This window comes from Salmo salar, chromosome 05, assembly GCF_965601325.2.
Source record: "Salmo salar chromosome 05, fSalSal1, whole genome shotgun sequence".
NCBI lineage: Eukaryota > Metazoa > Chordata > Actinopteri > Salmoniformes > Salmonidae > Salmo > Salmo salar.
Window position 1 is genome coordinate 5421668 of NC_138295.1, and position 14632 is coordinate 5436299.

Below are 14632 nucleotides of genomic sequence, written 5' to 3' on the forward strand. Positions count from 1 at the left end.
CCGTGACTAAACGTTCATGTGGAATTTGACTGCCTTCATGACTTGTGACCGCCGGTGTGGCGGTAATATGGTCACCGCAATAGCCCTACATACCTGTCTATATAAGGTCCCACAGTTGACATCAGAGCAAAAAAAACAAGCAATGAGGTCGAAGGAATTGTCCGTAGAGCTCTGAGACATTATTGTTGAGGCACAGATCTGGGGAAGGGTACCTATAAAAAAATTTAAAAAAAGAAATCCAGCATTGAAGGTCCCCAAGAACACAGTGGCTTCCATCATTCTTAAATGGAAGAAGTTTGGAACCACCAAGACTCTTCCTAGAGCTGGCTGCCGGGCTAAACTGCACAATCGGGGGAGAAGGGCCGTGGTCAGGGAGGTGAAAAATAACCCAATAGTTATTCTAACAGAGCGCCAGAGTTCTTCTCTGGAGATGGGAGAACCATCCAGGAGGAAAACCATCTCTGCAGCACTCCATCAATCAGTCCTTTATGGTAGAGTGGCTAGATGGTAGCAACTCCTCAGTAAGAGACATGACAGCCTGCTTGGTGTTTGCCAAAAGGCACCTAAAGGACTCGGACCATGAGAAACAAGATTCTCACATCTGTTAAAACAAAGATGGAACTCTTTGGCCTGAATGCCAAGTGTCACATCTGGAGGAAACCTGGCACCATCCCTATGGTGAAGCATGGTGGTGGCGGCATCATGCTGTGGGGATGTCTTTCAGCGACAGGGATTGAGGGAAAGATGAACGGAGCCAAGTACAGAGATCCTTACTGAAAACCTGCTCAGGACCTCAGACTGGGGTGAAGGTTCACCTTCCAACAGGACAATGACTCTAAGCACACAGCCAAGACAATGCAGAAGTGGCTTCAGGACAAGTCTCTGAATGTCCTTGAGGGGCCCAGCCAGAGCCTGGACTTGAACCTGATCTAACATCTCTGGAGAGACCTGAAAATAGCTGTGCAGCGACGCTCCCCATCCAACCTGACAGAGCTTGAGAGGATCTGCAGAGAAGAATGGGAGAAACTCCTCAAATACAGGTGTGACAAGCTTGTAGCGTCATACCCAAGAAGACTTGAGGCTGTAATCGCTTTCCAAAGGTGCTTCAACAAAGTATTGAGTAAAGGGTCTGAATACTTATGTAAATGTAATTTCAGTTTTTTGTTTTTATTATATTTGCAATAAAATCTTAACTGTTTTTGGTTGGTCATTATGGGCTGTTGTGTGTAGATTGAGAGAAGAACAACAATTGAAACAATTTTAGAATAAGGTTTAACGTAACAAAATGTGGAAAAAGTCAAGTGGTCTGAATACTTTCCGAATGTAAAATAAGGGGTGCTTGTATTTGTCCTCTTTCACTGCAAGTGTGTAACCTGTACGTGTTTGAAGTATGAAATAGAAATAGATTTTTTGCGTATCCCAACTCCCACTGTGACACCCTCAGAGAGCGAGATCAGGGTCAGCCATTATTGACTGGCGAGCGCGAAGCAATTAAAGTTAAGTGCCTCGCTCCAGGACAGATCGACAGATTTTTCACCTTGTCGGCTCTGTGATTTGAACTACCAACCTTTGGGTTACTGTCCCAACGCTCTAACGGCTAGGTGTGTGTGTTCACTGTGTTGGGCACTGAGACTGTCGGCATCACAACGACAGAAAGATTGGCCATCACATAGTCGTACACTGCACCCCTTCCCCAATACACTTGTAAATATTGGACTATAAATTGTGCCTTCCTGTATTTATAAATGCTTGTTCTATTCTACTGAGCCATTTACTTTGTTCCTATTTTGTATTGTTGCCTTGTAGCATGAACCTGTAAGTAAGCATTTCATTGGACGATATACCATGTGCATAAAACATTAAAGAAATAAAACTTGAGGGGAAGGACTTTGGACCTTCTCCAATCCGGTTGAGGAGACTTGAGAGATCCCATATAACACAACCATCAAATCAACAACTCTGAATACAGAGTGATCCGCTTCCATCCAGCGGCCATCGATCCCGCTGTATCCCGGGGTAACAAACTGTATAATATATGTACATGACGAGCTAGCACATTTATACACCACCACAACCGTCGCACAGATGGAGGGTTAACTGAAATATGTGGGCTGTACCCCAAATGTAGTGTAGGGAAGGGAGTGAGTCACTGTAGAGTGCACCTGATAGGGAATAGGGTGCATGCTGGCAGATGGATTAGCGTGCTGGCAGATGGACTAGCGTGCTGGCAGATGGACGAGCGTGCTGGCAGACGGACCAGCGTGCTGGCAGATGGACGAGCGTGCTGGCAGATGGACGAGCGTGCTGGCAGATGGACGAGCGTGCTGGCAGATGGACGAGCGTGCTGGCAGATGGACGAGCGTGCTGGCAGATGGACGAGCGTGCTGGCAGATGGACGAGCGTGCTGGCAGATGGACGAGCGTGCTGGCAGATGGACGAGCATGCTGGCAGATGGACTTCAAACTGCTCACAGAGACATAAAAATGGTATTCACTAGTTCATCTGACTCTGTGGAAGTAGATAAAGGACCTTATTGCCAAAATCCCAAAGTATCCCTTTAAGCTGCAGATGGAATAGAGCTGTGGTTTCTTCACCGTGTTCCCTTAAAGCTGCAGATGGAATAGAGCTGTGGTTTCTTCACCGTGTTCCCTTTAAGCTGCGCTGCAGATGGAATAAAGCTGTGGTTTCTTCACCGTGTTCCCTTAAAGCTGCGCTGCAGATGGAATAGAGCTGTGGTTTCTTCACCGTGTTCCCTTAAAGCTGCGCTGCAGATGGAATAGAGCTGTGGTTTCTTCACCGTGTTCCCTTAAAGCTGCAGATGGAATAGAGCTGTGGTTTCTTCACCGTGTTCCCTTAAAGCTGCAGATGGAATAGAGCTGTGGTTTCTTCACCGTGTTCCCTTAAAGCTGCAGATGGAATAGAGCTGTGGTTTCTTCACCGTGTTCCCTTAAAGCTGCAGATGGAATAGAGCTGTGGTTTCTTCACCGTGTTCCCTTTAAGCTGCAGATGGAATAGAGCTGTGGTTTCTTCACCGTGTTCCCTTAAAGCTGCAGATGGAATAGAGCTGTGGTTTCTTCACCGTGTTCCCTTAAAGCTGCAGATGGAATAGAGCTGTGGTTTCTTCACCGTGTTCCCTTTAAGCTGCAGATGGAATAGAGCTGTGGTTTCTTCACCGTGTTCCCTTAAAGCTGCGCTGCAGATGGAATAGAGCTGTGGTTTCTTCACCGTGTTCCCTTAAAGCTGCAGATGGAATAGAGCTGTGGTTTCTTCACCGTGTTCCCTTAAAGCTGCAGATGGAATAGAGCTGTGGTTTCTTCACCGTGTTCCCTTAAAGCTGCAGATGGAATAGAGCTGTGGTTTCTTCACCGTGTTCCCTTAAAGCTGCAGATGGAATAAAGCTGTGGTTTCTTCACCGTGTTCCCTTAAAGCTGCGCTGCAGATGGAATAGAGCTGTGGTTTCTTCACCGTGTTCCCTTAAAGCTGCAGATGGAATAGAGCTGTGGTTTCTTCACCGTGTTCCCTTAAAGCTGCAGATGGAATAGAGCTGTGGTTTCTTCACCGTGTTCCCTTAAAGCTGCAGATGGAATAGAGCTGTGGTTTCTTCACCGTGTTCCCTTAAAGCTGCAGATGGAATAGAGCTGTGGTTTCTTCACCGTGTTCCCTTAAAGCTGCAGATGGAATAGAGCTGTGGTTTCTTCACCGTGTTCCCTTTAAGCTGCAGATGGAATAGAGCTGTGGTTTCTTCACCGTGTTCCCTTAAAGCTGCGCTGCAGATGGAATAAAGCTGTGGTTTATTCACCGTGTTCCCTTAAAGCTGCAGATGGAATAGAGCTGTGGTTTCTTCACCGTGTTCCCTTTAAGCTGCAGATGGAATAGAGCTGTGGTTTCTTCACCGTGTTCCCTTAAAGCTGCAGATGGAATAGAGCTGTGGTTTCTTCACCGTGTTCCCTTAAAGCTGCAGATGGAATAGAGCTGTGGTTTCTTCACCGTGTTCCCTTAAAGCTGCAGATGGAATAGAGCTGTGGTTTCTTCACCGTGTTCCCTTAAAGCTGCAGATGGAATAGAGCTGTGGTTTCTTCACCGTGTTCCCTTAAAGCTGCGCTGCAGATGGAATAGAGCTGTGGTTTCTTCACCGTGTTCCCTTAAAGCTGCAGATGGAATAGAGCTGTGGTTTCTTCACCGTGTTCCCTTAAAGCTGCGCTGCAGATGGAATAAAGCTGTGGTTTATTCACCGTGTTCCCTTAAAGCTGCAGATGGAATAGAGCTGTGGTTTCTTCACCGTGTTCCCTTAAAGCTGCAGATGGAATAGAGCTGTGGTTTCTTCACCGTGTTCCCTTTAAGCTGCAGATGGAATAGAGCTGTGGTTTCTTCACCGTGTTCCCTTTAAGCTGCAGATGGAATAGAGCTGTGGTTTCTTCACCGTGTGTATATAACAGCTCTAGCTTTTTGATCAGGGCTCTTGGGGTGCTGTTTGCCTACCACGGTACTGTCAGTCAGTGTTCTTTGACCTCCCTGTAACAGATGTGGCAGGTGAAAACAGTATGAAGCCTCATTAGGTTTGAAAATTATGGTGGAAGCTCATCAGGCTGGCTTTCACCTGGTCACTTCTTTCAGATCGTAGGGCTGGGGGCGACTAGAGGGGGGGAGGACGGGCTGGGGGGGCTAGAAGGGGGGTGCATAGGGTAGAGGGGGGAAGACAAGGAAGGGCAGAGGTGTGATGGAGAGCAGGCAAAGAGGAGATATATTGAAGGCAGTCGACAGAGCCCTAGACATACCACGCTGCAGCAGACTACCGTAGTTCCCCTGCGCCAGACTACCGTAGTTCCCCTGCGCCAGACTACCGTAGTTCCCCTGCGCCAGACTACCGTAGTTCCCCTGCGCCAGACTACCGTAGTTCCCCTGCGCCAGACTACCGTAGTTCCCCTGCGCCAGACTACCGTAGTTCCCCTGCGCCAGACTACCGTAGTTCCCCCGCGCCAGACTACCGTAGTTCCCCCGCGCCAGACTACCGTAGTTCCCCCGCGCCAGACTACCGTAGTTCCCCCCTGCGCCAGACTACCGTAGTTCCCCCCCTGCGCCAGACTACCGTAGTTCCCCCCCTGCGCCAGACTACCGTAGTTCCCCCCCTGCGCCAGACTACCGTAGTTCCCCCCCTGCGCCAGACTACCGTAGTTCCCCCCCCTGCGCCAGACTACCGTAGTTCCCCCCCTGCGCCAGACTACCGTAGTTCCCCCCCTGCGCCAGACTACCGTAGTTCCCCCCCTGCGCCAGACTACCGTAGTTCCCCCCCTGCGCCAGACTACCGTAGTTCCCCCCCCTGCGCCAGACTACCGTAGTTCCCCCCCCCTGCGCCAGACTACCGTAGTTCCCCCCCCCTGCGCCAGACTACCGTAGTTCCCCCCCCCCTGCGCCAGACTACCGTAGTTCCCCCCCCCCCTGCGCCAGACTACCGTAGTTCCCCCTGCGCCAGACTACCGTAGTTTCCCTGCGCCCCGGTGTGCAGCTAGACTGCCCGCTACCTCAATAGACCAGGCAGGAACACAGTGTAGGTGTTTACCGCACTAGTCAGCAGTACAGCCAGACGACCAGTCACCCAGGCAACCAGACAGTAGCATGCTCACTAACAAGTAACCATAGAGATAATGTTCTAATTTAATGACACGTCACCACTCGCTGTGTCGAAGGACTCATTTTAGTAATGTGTGACACTAGAGAATATGCTGAGTTATATGACTATAGAGAACCTCTGGTGTGTGTGTGTGTGTGTGTGTGTGTGTGTGTGTCTGCGTGCGCGCGTCAACCAGTGGACATACTGTTGCATGTGGCTACAGCCTATTGATTTTTAGTTGGTTGGCGATGCTGACACTGTACCATTTTTAGATTGAAATATTTTAAGCTTGCACAATACCATCCGTTTTAATTCTGGCCCATGTGACGTTGTCAAGTGTTTTCTGAATCGGTCCTAAACCCTGTAGATGGTGTTCTTCTCTGATCCAGTTTATCTTTCTTATTGATAAGGGTTGACTGTTATTTACGCCGACTATTGATTTAATCCACTCCCTGGGTGCTGATATTTAGGAGTTTGGAAGGTAACCTGTGGTGTTTCAAGCTAACTAACTACACATGTTTTACGGTCGAGAGAGAGGGTCCCCCCCCCCCCCCTTCCGTTTACTCCCTTTTATAAATGGATTTAATCTACCAGAGTGAATTTAGAATGACAGAATATATCAACACCAGAATGTTTAGTGGAATAGAATTGATACAATTCTAAACCTGTTAGAACGTTAGTCCATGAAAGGGTTCTGTAATTTACTCTCCTTAACTGTGGCTGCTTGTTTGAAATTATAAGTGGCATTTCTGGAACCCAATTTATGGAATAGAATGATTTCTACTTTAGCAATGTAACCACTGATGCCCGCTTCTCCATCCCCCCCCCCCCCCCCCCCCCCACCATGTGTTAATTTAAACCAATGGATTTTACACTGAATCAACAGCAGGAGACCTGTTGCTTGCTCTGACCCATAAGGCCATACAATCTGATGGGCGATATACGGTGCATTCGGGAAAGTATTCAGACCCCTTCCCTTTTTCCACATTTTCTTACGTTACAGCCTTATTCTAAAATGGATTAAACAAAATACTCCATAATGACAAAGCAAAAACAGTAAAAAATAAATAAAATTGAAGCAAATTTATTAAAACAAATACAGTATTCAGACCCTTTGCCATGAGACTTGAAATTGAGCTCGGGTGCATCCTGTTTCCATTGATCATCCTTGAGATGTTTCTACAACCTGATTGGAGTCCACCTGTGGTAAATTCAATTGATTGGACATGATTTGGAGAGGCACACACCTGTCTATACAGTGCATGTCAGAGCAAAAACCAAGCCATGAGGTTGAAGGAATTGTCCGTAGAGCTCCGAGACAGGATTGTGTCGAGGCACAGATCTGGGGAAGGGTACCAAGAAATGTCTGCAGCATTGAAGGTCCCCAAGAACAGTCTTCCTCTAAGTTAGGAACCAACAAGACTCTTCCTAGAGCTGGACGCTCGGCCATACTGAGCAATCGGGGGAGAAGGGCCTTGGTCAGGGAGGTGACGCAAGAACCCAATAGTCACTCTAACAGAGCTCCAGAGTTCTTCTCTGGAGATGGGAGAACCTTCCAGAAGGACAACCATCTCTGCAGCACTCCACCAATCAGGCCTTTACGGTAGAGTGGCCAGACGGAAGCCACTCCTCAGTAAAAGTCACATGACAGCCTGCTTGGAGTTTGCCAAAAGGCACCTAAAGGACTCTGGTCATGAGAAACAAGATTCCCTTGTCTGATGAAACCAAGTTTGAACTCTTTGGCCTGAAAGCCAAGCGTCACGACTGGAGGAAACCTGGCACCATCCCATCCCTAAGGTGAAGCATGGTGGTGACTGGGAGACTAGTCAGGATCAAGAAAAAGATGAACGGAGCAAAGTACAGAGATCCTTGATGAAAACCTGCTCCAGAGCGCTCAGGACCTCAGACTGGGGTAAAGGTTCACCTTCCAACAGGACAACGACCCTAAGCACACAGCCAAGACAATGCAGGAGTGGCTTCAGGACAAGTCTCTGAATGTCCTTGAGGGGCCCAGCCAGAGCCCGGACTGGAACCTGATCTAACATCTCTGGAGAGACCTGAAAATAGTTGTGCAGAGACGCTCCCCATCCAACCTGACAGAGCTTGAGAGGATCTGCAGAGAAGAATGGGAGAAACTCCCCAAATACATGTGTGCCAAGCTTGTATCGTCATACCCAAGAAGACTCTCAGCTGTAATCACTGCCGAAGATGCTTCAACAACGGACTGAGTAAAGGGTCTGAATACTTATGTAAATAAATATATTTTATTTTTTATACATTTGCAAACATTTCTGAACTTGTTTTTGCTTTGTCGTTATGGGGTGTTGTGATGTCGTTATGGGGTGTTGTGATGTCGTTATGGGGTGTTGTGATGTCGTTATGGGGTGTTGTGATGTCGTTATGGGGTGTTGTGATGTCGTTATGGGGTGTTGTGATGTCGTTATGGGGTGTTGTGATGTCGTTATGGGGGTGTTGTGTGTAGATTGATCAGGGGTAAAAAACGATTTAATCATTTTTAGAATTAGTCTGTAACGTAACAAAATGTGGAAGAAGTCAATCGGTCTGAATGCACAAAGTAGGTATGGGTATTCAGACCCGTTCATTTAGGACGTAGGTATGGGTATTCAGACCCGTTAATTTAGGACGCAGGTATGGGTATTCAGACCCGTTATTTAGGACGCAGGTATGGGTATTCAGACCCGTTATTTAGGACGCAGGTATGGGTATTGAGACCCGTTAATTTAGGACGTAGGTATGGGTATTCAGACCCGTTCATTTAGGACGTAGGTATGGGTATTCAGACCCGTTATTTAGGACGCAGGTATGGGTATTCAGACCCGTTCATTTAGGACGCAGGTATGGGTATTCAGACCCGTTCATTTAGGACGTAGGTATGGGTATTCAGACCCGTTCATTTAGGACGTAGGTATGGGTATTCAGACCCGTTCATTTAGGACGTAGGTATGGGTATTCAGACCCGTTCATTTAGGACGTAGGTATGGGTATTCAGACCCGTTAATTTAGGACGTAGGTATGGGTATTCAGACCCGTTCATTTAGGACGTAGGTATGGGTATTCAGACCCTTGCTCTCCTGCTCTGTGTCATCAGTGAGTTTTTTATATTGAAGGGGGTTATGGTGGAGGGAGGGAGGTTCCCCCTCTGATGGATAGAGACACATTTACTGTGCCAGACTCCAGACCAGCTAACGTACCGTACAACCACCTGAGATGTAGACCAGTCTAGTTGAGCATCCTGCTCTGTATCGTGTATAATAGAGACCGAGAACATGCCTGTTTCCCTGACGGTTTTTTCTCCAGTTGTGGTATAAAAGTTAGTTTGTCGGGGGGAAGTCTAACATTGATTGTTAGTTCTTAAAGATTATATTTTTATAAATATATAGCTCCATTATATTTTCTACACACTTTATATCAGGTTTTAGTCTTAAGTTTACACTGAACACGTTTTACTGTCTCCCCCCCCCCCCCCCCCCCCCACAAAATAAATGTAAGTTATGTATTTTTAGGAGTGGCGGCAAAGATTCCTCTGCTAAATTTCTATAGGGGAACCACTGACCATGCGGTCTGTGATTGTGTGGTCTCTGTTTGTTTACTAGGTATGCTACGTGCTGTGTACTGTACAATCAGAAGCTGACTGTCTGTGTGAGACATGTCTATAGTGCTGTGGAGTGTGTATGTAGGTGTGAGTCTGACTGTCGGTCTGTCTCTAGGTGGCCAACCTGGCCTGCTCCATCTCTAACAATGAAGAGGGAGTCAAGCTGGTCCGTATGGCTGCTTCCCAGTTGGAGACACTCTGCCCTCAGGTACCTGCCGGTCTCTCTACCCACTCACTCTCCTTCCTCTCTACCCACTCACTCTCCTTCCTCTCTACCCACTCACTCTCCTTCCTCTGTCTCTCGCTCTCCTTCCTCTCTACCCACTCACTCTCCTTCCTCTCTACCCACTCACTCTCCTTCCTCTCTACCCACTCACTCTCCTTCCTCTCTACCCACTCACTCTCCTTCCTCTCTACCCACTCACTCTCCTTCCTCTCTACCCACTCACTCTCCTTCCTCTCTACCCACTCACTCTCCTTCCTCTCTACCCACTCACTCTCCTTCCTCTCTACCCACTCACTCTCCTTCCTCTCTACCCACTCACTCTCCTTCCTCTCTACCCACTCACTCTCCTTCCTCTGTCTCTCACTCTCCTTCCTCTCTGTCTCTCACTCTCCTTCCTCTCTACCCACTCACTCTCCTTCCTCTCTACCCACTCACTCTCCTTCCTCTCTACCCACTCACTCTCCTTCCTCTCTACCCACTCGCTCTCCTTCCTCTCTTGTCTCTCGCTCTCCTTCCTCTCTTGTCTCTCGCTCTCCTTCCTCTCTTGTCTCTCGCTCTCCTTCCTCTCTACCCACTCGCTCTCCTTCCTCTCTACCCACTCGCTCTCCTTCCTCTCTACCCACTCGCTCTCCTTCCTCTCTACCCACTCGCTCTCCTTCCTCTCTACCCACTCGCTCTCCTTCCTCTCTACCCACTCACTCTCCTTCCTCTGTCTCTCACTCTCCTTCCTCTCTGTCTCTCGCTCTCCTTCCTTCCTTTCTGTCTCTCGCTCTCCTTCCTTCCTTTCTCTCCCCTTTCTCGCTCCTTTCTCTCTCCTTCCTCTCTGTCTCTCGCTCTCCTTCCTTCCTTTCTGTCTCTCGCTCTCCTTCCTCTCTACCCACTCACTCTCCTTCCTCTCTACCCACTCACTCTCCTTCCTCTGTCTCTCACTCTCCTTCCTCTCTACCCACTCACTCTCCTTCCTCTGTCTCTCACTCTCCTTCCTCTCTACCCACTCACTCTCCTTCCTCTCTACCCACTCACTCTCCTTCCTCTCTACCCACTCACTCTCCTTCCTCTCTACCCACTCACTCTCCTTCCTCTCTACCCACTCACTCTCCTTCCTCTCTACCCACTCACTCTCCTTCCTCTCTACCCACTCACTCTCCTTCCTCTCTACCCACTCACTCTCCTTCCTCTCTACCCACTCACTCTCCTTCCTCTCTACCCACTCACTCTCCTTCCTCTGTCTCTCACTCTCCTTCCTCTCTACCCACTCACTCTCCTTCCTCTCTACCCACTCACTCTCCTTCCTCTCTACCCACTCACTCTCCTTCCTCTCTACCCACTCACTCTCCTTCCTCTCTACCCACTCGCTCTCCTTCCTCTCTACCCACTCACTCTCCTTCCTCTGTCTCTCACTCTCCTTCCTCTCTACCCACTCACTCTCCTTCCTCTCTACCCACTCACTCTCCTTCCTCTCTACCCACTCACTCTCCTTCCTCTCTACCCACTCACTCTCCTTCCTCTGTCTCTCACTCTCCTTCCTCTCTACCCACTCACTCTCCTTCCTCTCTACCCACTCACTCTCCTTCCTCTCTACCCACTCACTCTCCTTCCTCTCTACCCACTCACTCTCCTTCCTCTCTACCCACTCACTCTCCTTCCTCTCTACCCACTCACTCTCCTTCCTCTCTACCCACTCACTCTCCTTCCTCTGTCTCTCACTCTCCTTCCTCTCTACCCACTCACTCTCCTTCCTCTCTACCCACTCACTCTCCTTCCTCTCTACCCACTCACTCTCCTTCCTCTCTACCCACTCACTCTCCTTCCTCTCTACCCACTCACTCTCCTTCCTCTCTACCCACTCACTCTCCTTCCTCTCTACCCACTCACTCTCCTTCCTCTCTACCCACTCACTCTCCTTCCTCTCTACCCACTCACTCTCCTTCCTCTCTACCCACTCACTCTCCTTCCTCTCTACCCACTCACTCTCCTTCCTCTCTACCCACTCACTCTCCTTCCTCTCTACCCACTCACTCTCCTTCCTCTCTACCCACTCGCTCTCCTTCCTCTCTACCCACTCGCTCTCCTTCCTCTCTTGTCTCTCGCTCTCCTTCCTCTCTTGTCTCTCGCTCTCCTTCCTCTCTTGTCTCTCGCTCTCCTTCCTCTCTACCCACTCGCTCTCCTTCCTCTCTACCCACTCGCTCTCCTTCCTCTCTACCCACTCGCTCTCCTTCCTCTCTACCCACTCGCTCTCCTTCCTCTCTACCCACTCGCTCTCCTTCCTCTCTACCCACTCACTCTCCTTCCTCTGTCTCTCACTCTCCTTCCTCTCTGTCTCTCGCTCTCCTTCCTTCCTTTCTGTCTCTCGCTCTCCTTCCTTCCTTTCTCTCCCCTTTCTCGCTCCTTTCTCTCTCCTTCCTCTCTGTCTCTCGCTCTCCTTCCTTCCTTTCTGTCTCTCGCTCTCCTTCCTTCCTTTCTCTCCCCTTTCTCGCTCCTTTCTCGTTCTCCCTCTCCTTTCTCGTTCTCCCTCTCCTTTCTCGTTCTCCCTCTCCTTTCTCGTTCTCCCTCTCCTTTCTCGTTCTCCCTCTCCTTTCTCGCTCTCCCTCTCCTTTCTCGCTCTCCCTCTCCTTTCTCGCTCTCCCTCTCCTTTCTCGCTCTCGCTCTCCTTTCTCGCTCTCCAGCTCTCCTTTCTCGCTCTCCAGCTCTCCTTTCTCTCTCTCCTTTCTCCAGCCCCATAGCCCTGTCAAGCTGCCAACACTTCACACACTTCACACTTCCAGCCCCCCCATTCCTACCCCATCCCTCTTCCCACATCCCTGCCAACACTTAACACCTTAAAGGCCCCTTCTCTCCCCTCAGCTGTGCCAGCCCTACAGCTAGCCAACCCCCCAACCACACCAGCGTATAAGTCTACCAGTCATATTGCTGAAACTTCCAGTGCCTGGAGGCTAAGGGTTGGTTTGGGAATCATAGCTAGCTCTGCCAACCTTCATTTCCATCCGACCTACAGCCCTTCCTACTCCCAGCTGAGACAGGATCTCATCTGACTTTCAGAAGCGGTCCCATTAACCAGATTGCCAAACGTTATGTCAAAATATTGAGTTTTGCAGAGCAACTTTAATCATTACTGCTGTGACGGACATTTACTTCCTCCCCAATATATCTGAATGAAATCCACCTTCAGCACCTCCAATAAAATCACTCATTACTGCCACGCACAGGTCAGCTGGTCAAGCAGCAGGGCAGGTCGACTGGTCGGTCCAGCAGCAGGGCTAGGATTATCTTTCATCAATCCAGTGGGGTATTTGTTTAGCAACCACAACAAAAAACCTCCACTAAACGTTAGCCTCTTGCTAGGAGCACAATGTAACTATATTTCTTAAAAAACAATGTTCCTAGACCTCAAAATGTGGTTTAGGCTTTGTTGTGGACTTATAACATCCCCTGAAGTTGTTTAACTATAAAGTGTGATTTGAGAGTGGGGAAGAAAATGCGTAAAAAAAAAAACGCCTGTATTTTCCCCAATTTGGAGGGAAAAATGGAATCGAGCAAAAATAAATCTATAGGTTTTATTGGGTTCTACGAGTCTTTCTTGGGCACCGCAGCAAAACACTTTTGCAATCAATAAAGCATTTGTTTTTGGACAAGTTCTGGTAGTGTCCTCCCTGTTAGCGTCCATTAGGTTCCTAGTGAATTCACTTCTTGTGAGGAAGGAGTTTGTAGCTGTTAGACTGTTTAATGACTGGCCTCCTGTCTGTTTAATGACTGGCCTCCTGTCTGTTTAATGACTGGCCTCCTGTCTGTTTAATGACTGGCCTCCTGTCTGTAGACTGTTTAATGACTGGCCTCCTGTCTGTTTAATGACTGGCCTCCTGTCTGTTTAATGACTGGCCTCCTGTCTGTAGACTGTTTAATGACTGGCCCTCCTGTCTGTTTAATGACTGGCCCTCCTGTCTGTTTAATGACTGGCCCTCCTGTCTGTTTAATGACTGGCCTCCTGTCTGTTTAATGACTGGCCCTCCTGTCTGTTTAATGACTGGCCCTCCTGTCTGTTTAATGACTGGCCCTCCTGTCTGTTTAATGACTGGCCCTCCTGTCTGTTTAATGACTGGCCCTCCTGTCTGTTTAATGACTGGCCCTCCTGTCTGTTTAATGACTGGCCCTCCTGTCTGTTTAATGACTGGCCCTCCTGTCTGTTTAATGACTGGCCCTCCTGTCTGTTTAATGACTGGCCCTCCTGTCTGTTTAATGACTGGCCCTCCTGTCTGTTTAATGACTGGCCCTCCTGTCTGTTTAATGACTGGCCCTCCTGTCTGTTTAATGACTGGCCCTCCTGTCTGTTTAATGACTGGCCCTCCTGTCTGTAGCCGTTAGACTGTTTAGACACATTTGCTCTTCAGCGGTTTAAGAGTGTTTGTGCGTAGGCGGGGGGGCGGTTTTGGGCGGGGGGCGGTTTTGGGCGGGGGGCGGTTTTGGGCGTGGGCGGGGGGCGGTTTTGGGCGGGGGGCGGTTTTGGGCGGGGGGCGGTTTTGGGCGGTGGGCGGGGGGCGGTTTTGGGCGTAGGCGGGGGGGCGGTTTTGGGCGTAGGGGGGGGGCGGTTTTGGGCGTAGGCGGAGAGGAACAGTATTAGTCTTCTTTGATGAGAACAGGACCCATATGTAACATATCCGCCTGATTGGCTTTCAGCCTCCGCCTTGACCTCCATACTCCGAACAGCCAGACAGGAGCACTGAGGATGCTTCCCAAATAGCACCCTATTCCCTTAGTAGTGCACTACTTTAGACTAGAGCCCTATTCCCTATATAGGGCAGTACTTTAGACCAGAGCCCTATTCCCTATATAGGGCACTACTGTTGACCAGAGCCCTATTCCCTATATAGGGCACTACTGTTGACCAGAGCCCTATTCCCTATATAGGGCACTATTGTTGACCAGAGTCCTATTCCCTATATAGGGCACTACTGTTGACCAGAGCCCTATTCCCTATATATAGGGCACTACTGTTGACCAGAGCCCTATTCCCTATATATAGGGCACTACTGTTGACCAGAGCCCTATTCCCTACATAGGGCACTACTGTTGACCAGAGCCCTATTCCCTATATAGGGCACTACTTTACACCAGAGCCTCTAGGGAAGCTCAAACAGCTCTGGCCAAAACTAGTTCACTGTGTAGGGAAAGGGGTGCTATTTGGGACTGC

The 14632-nt window shown here is 49.2% G+C and overlaps 1 protein-coding gene across 1 annotated transcript in view; it reads left to right on the forward strand.

The window, feature by feature from the left end:
- Positions 1 to 14632, forward strand: part of LOC106604127 (catenin (cadherin-associated protein), alpha 1) — a 246912-nt gene that overhangs the window by 139914 nt on the left and 92366 nt on the right. The window contains exon 11 of the mRNA XM_082974984.1: positions 9337 to 9540. Within this exon, the coding sequence (XP_082831110.1) occupies positions 9337 to 9540 (204 nt within the window). The remainder of the gene's footprint in view (positions 1 to 9336; positions 9541 to 14632) is intronic.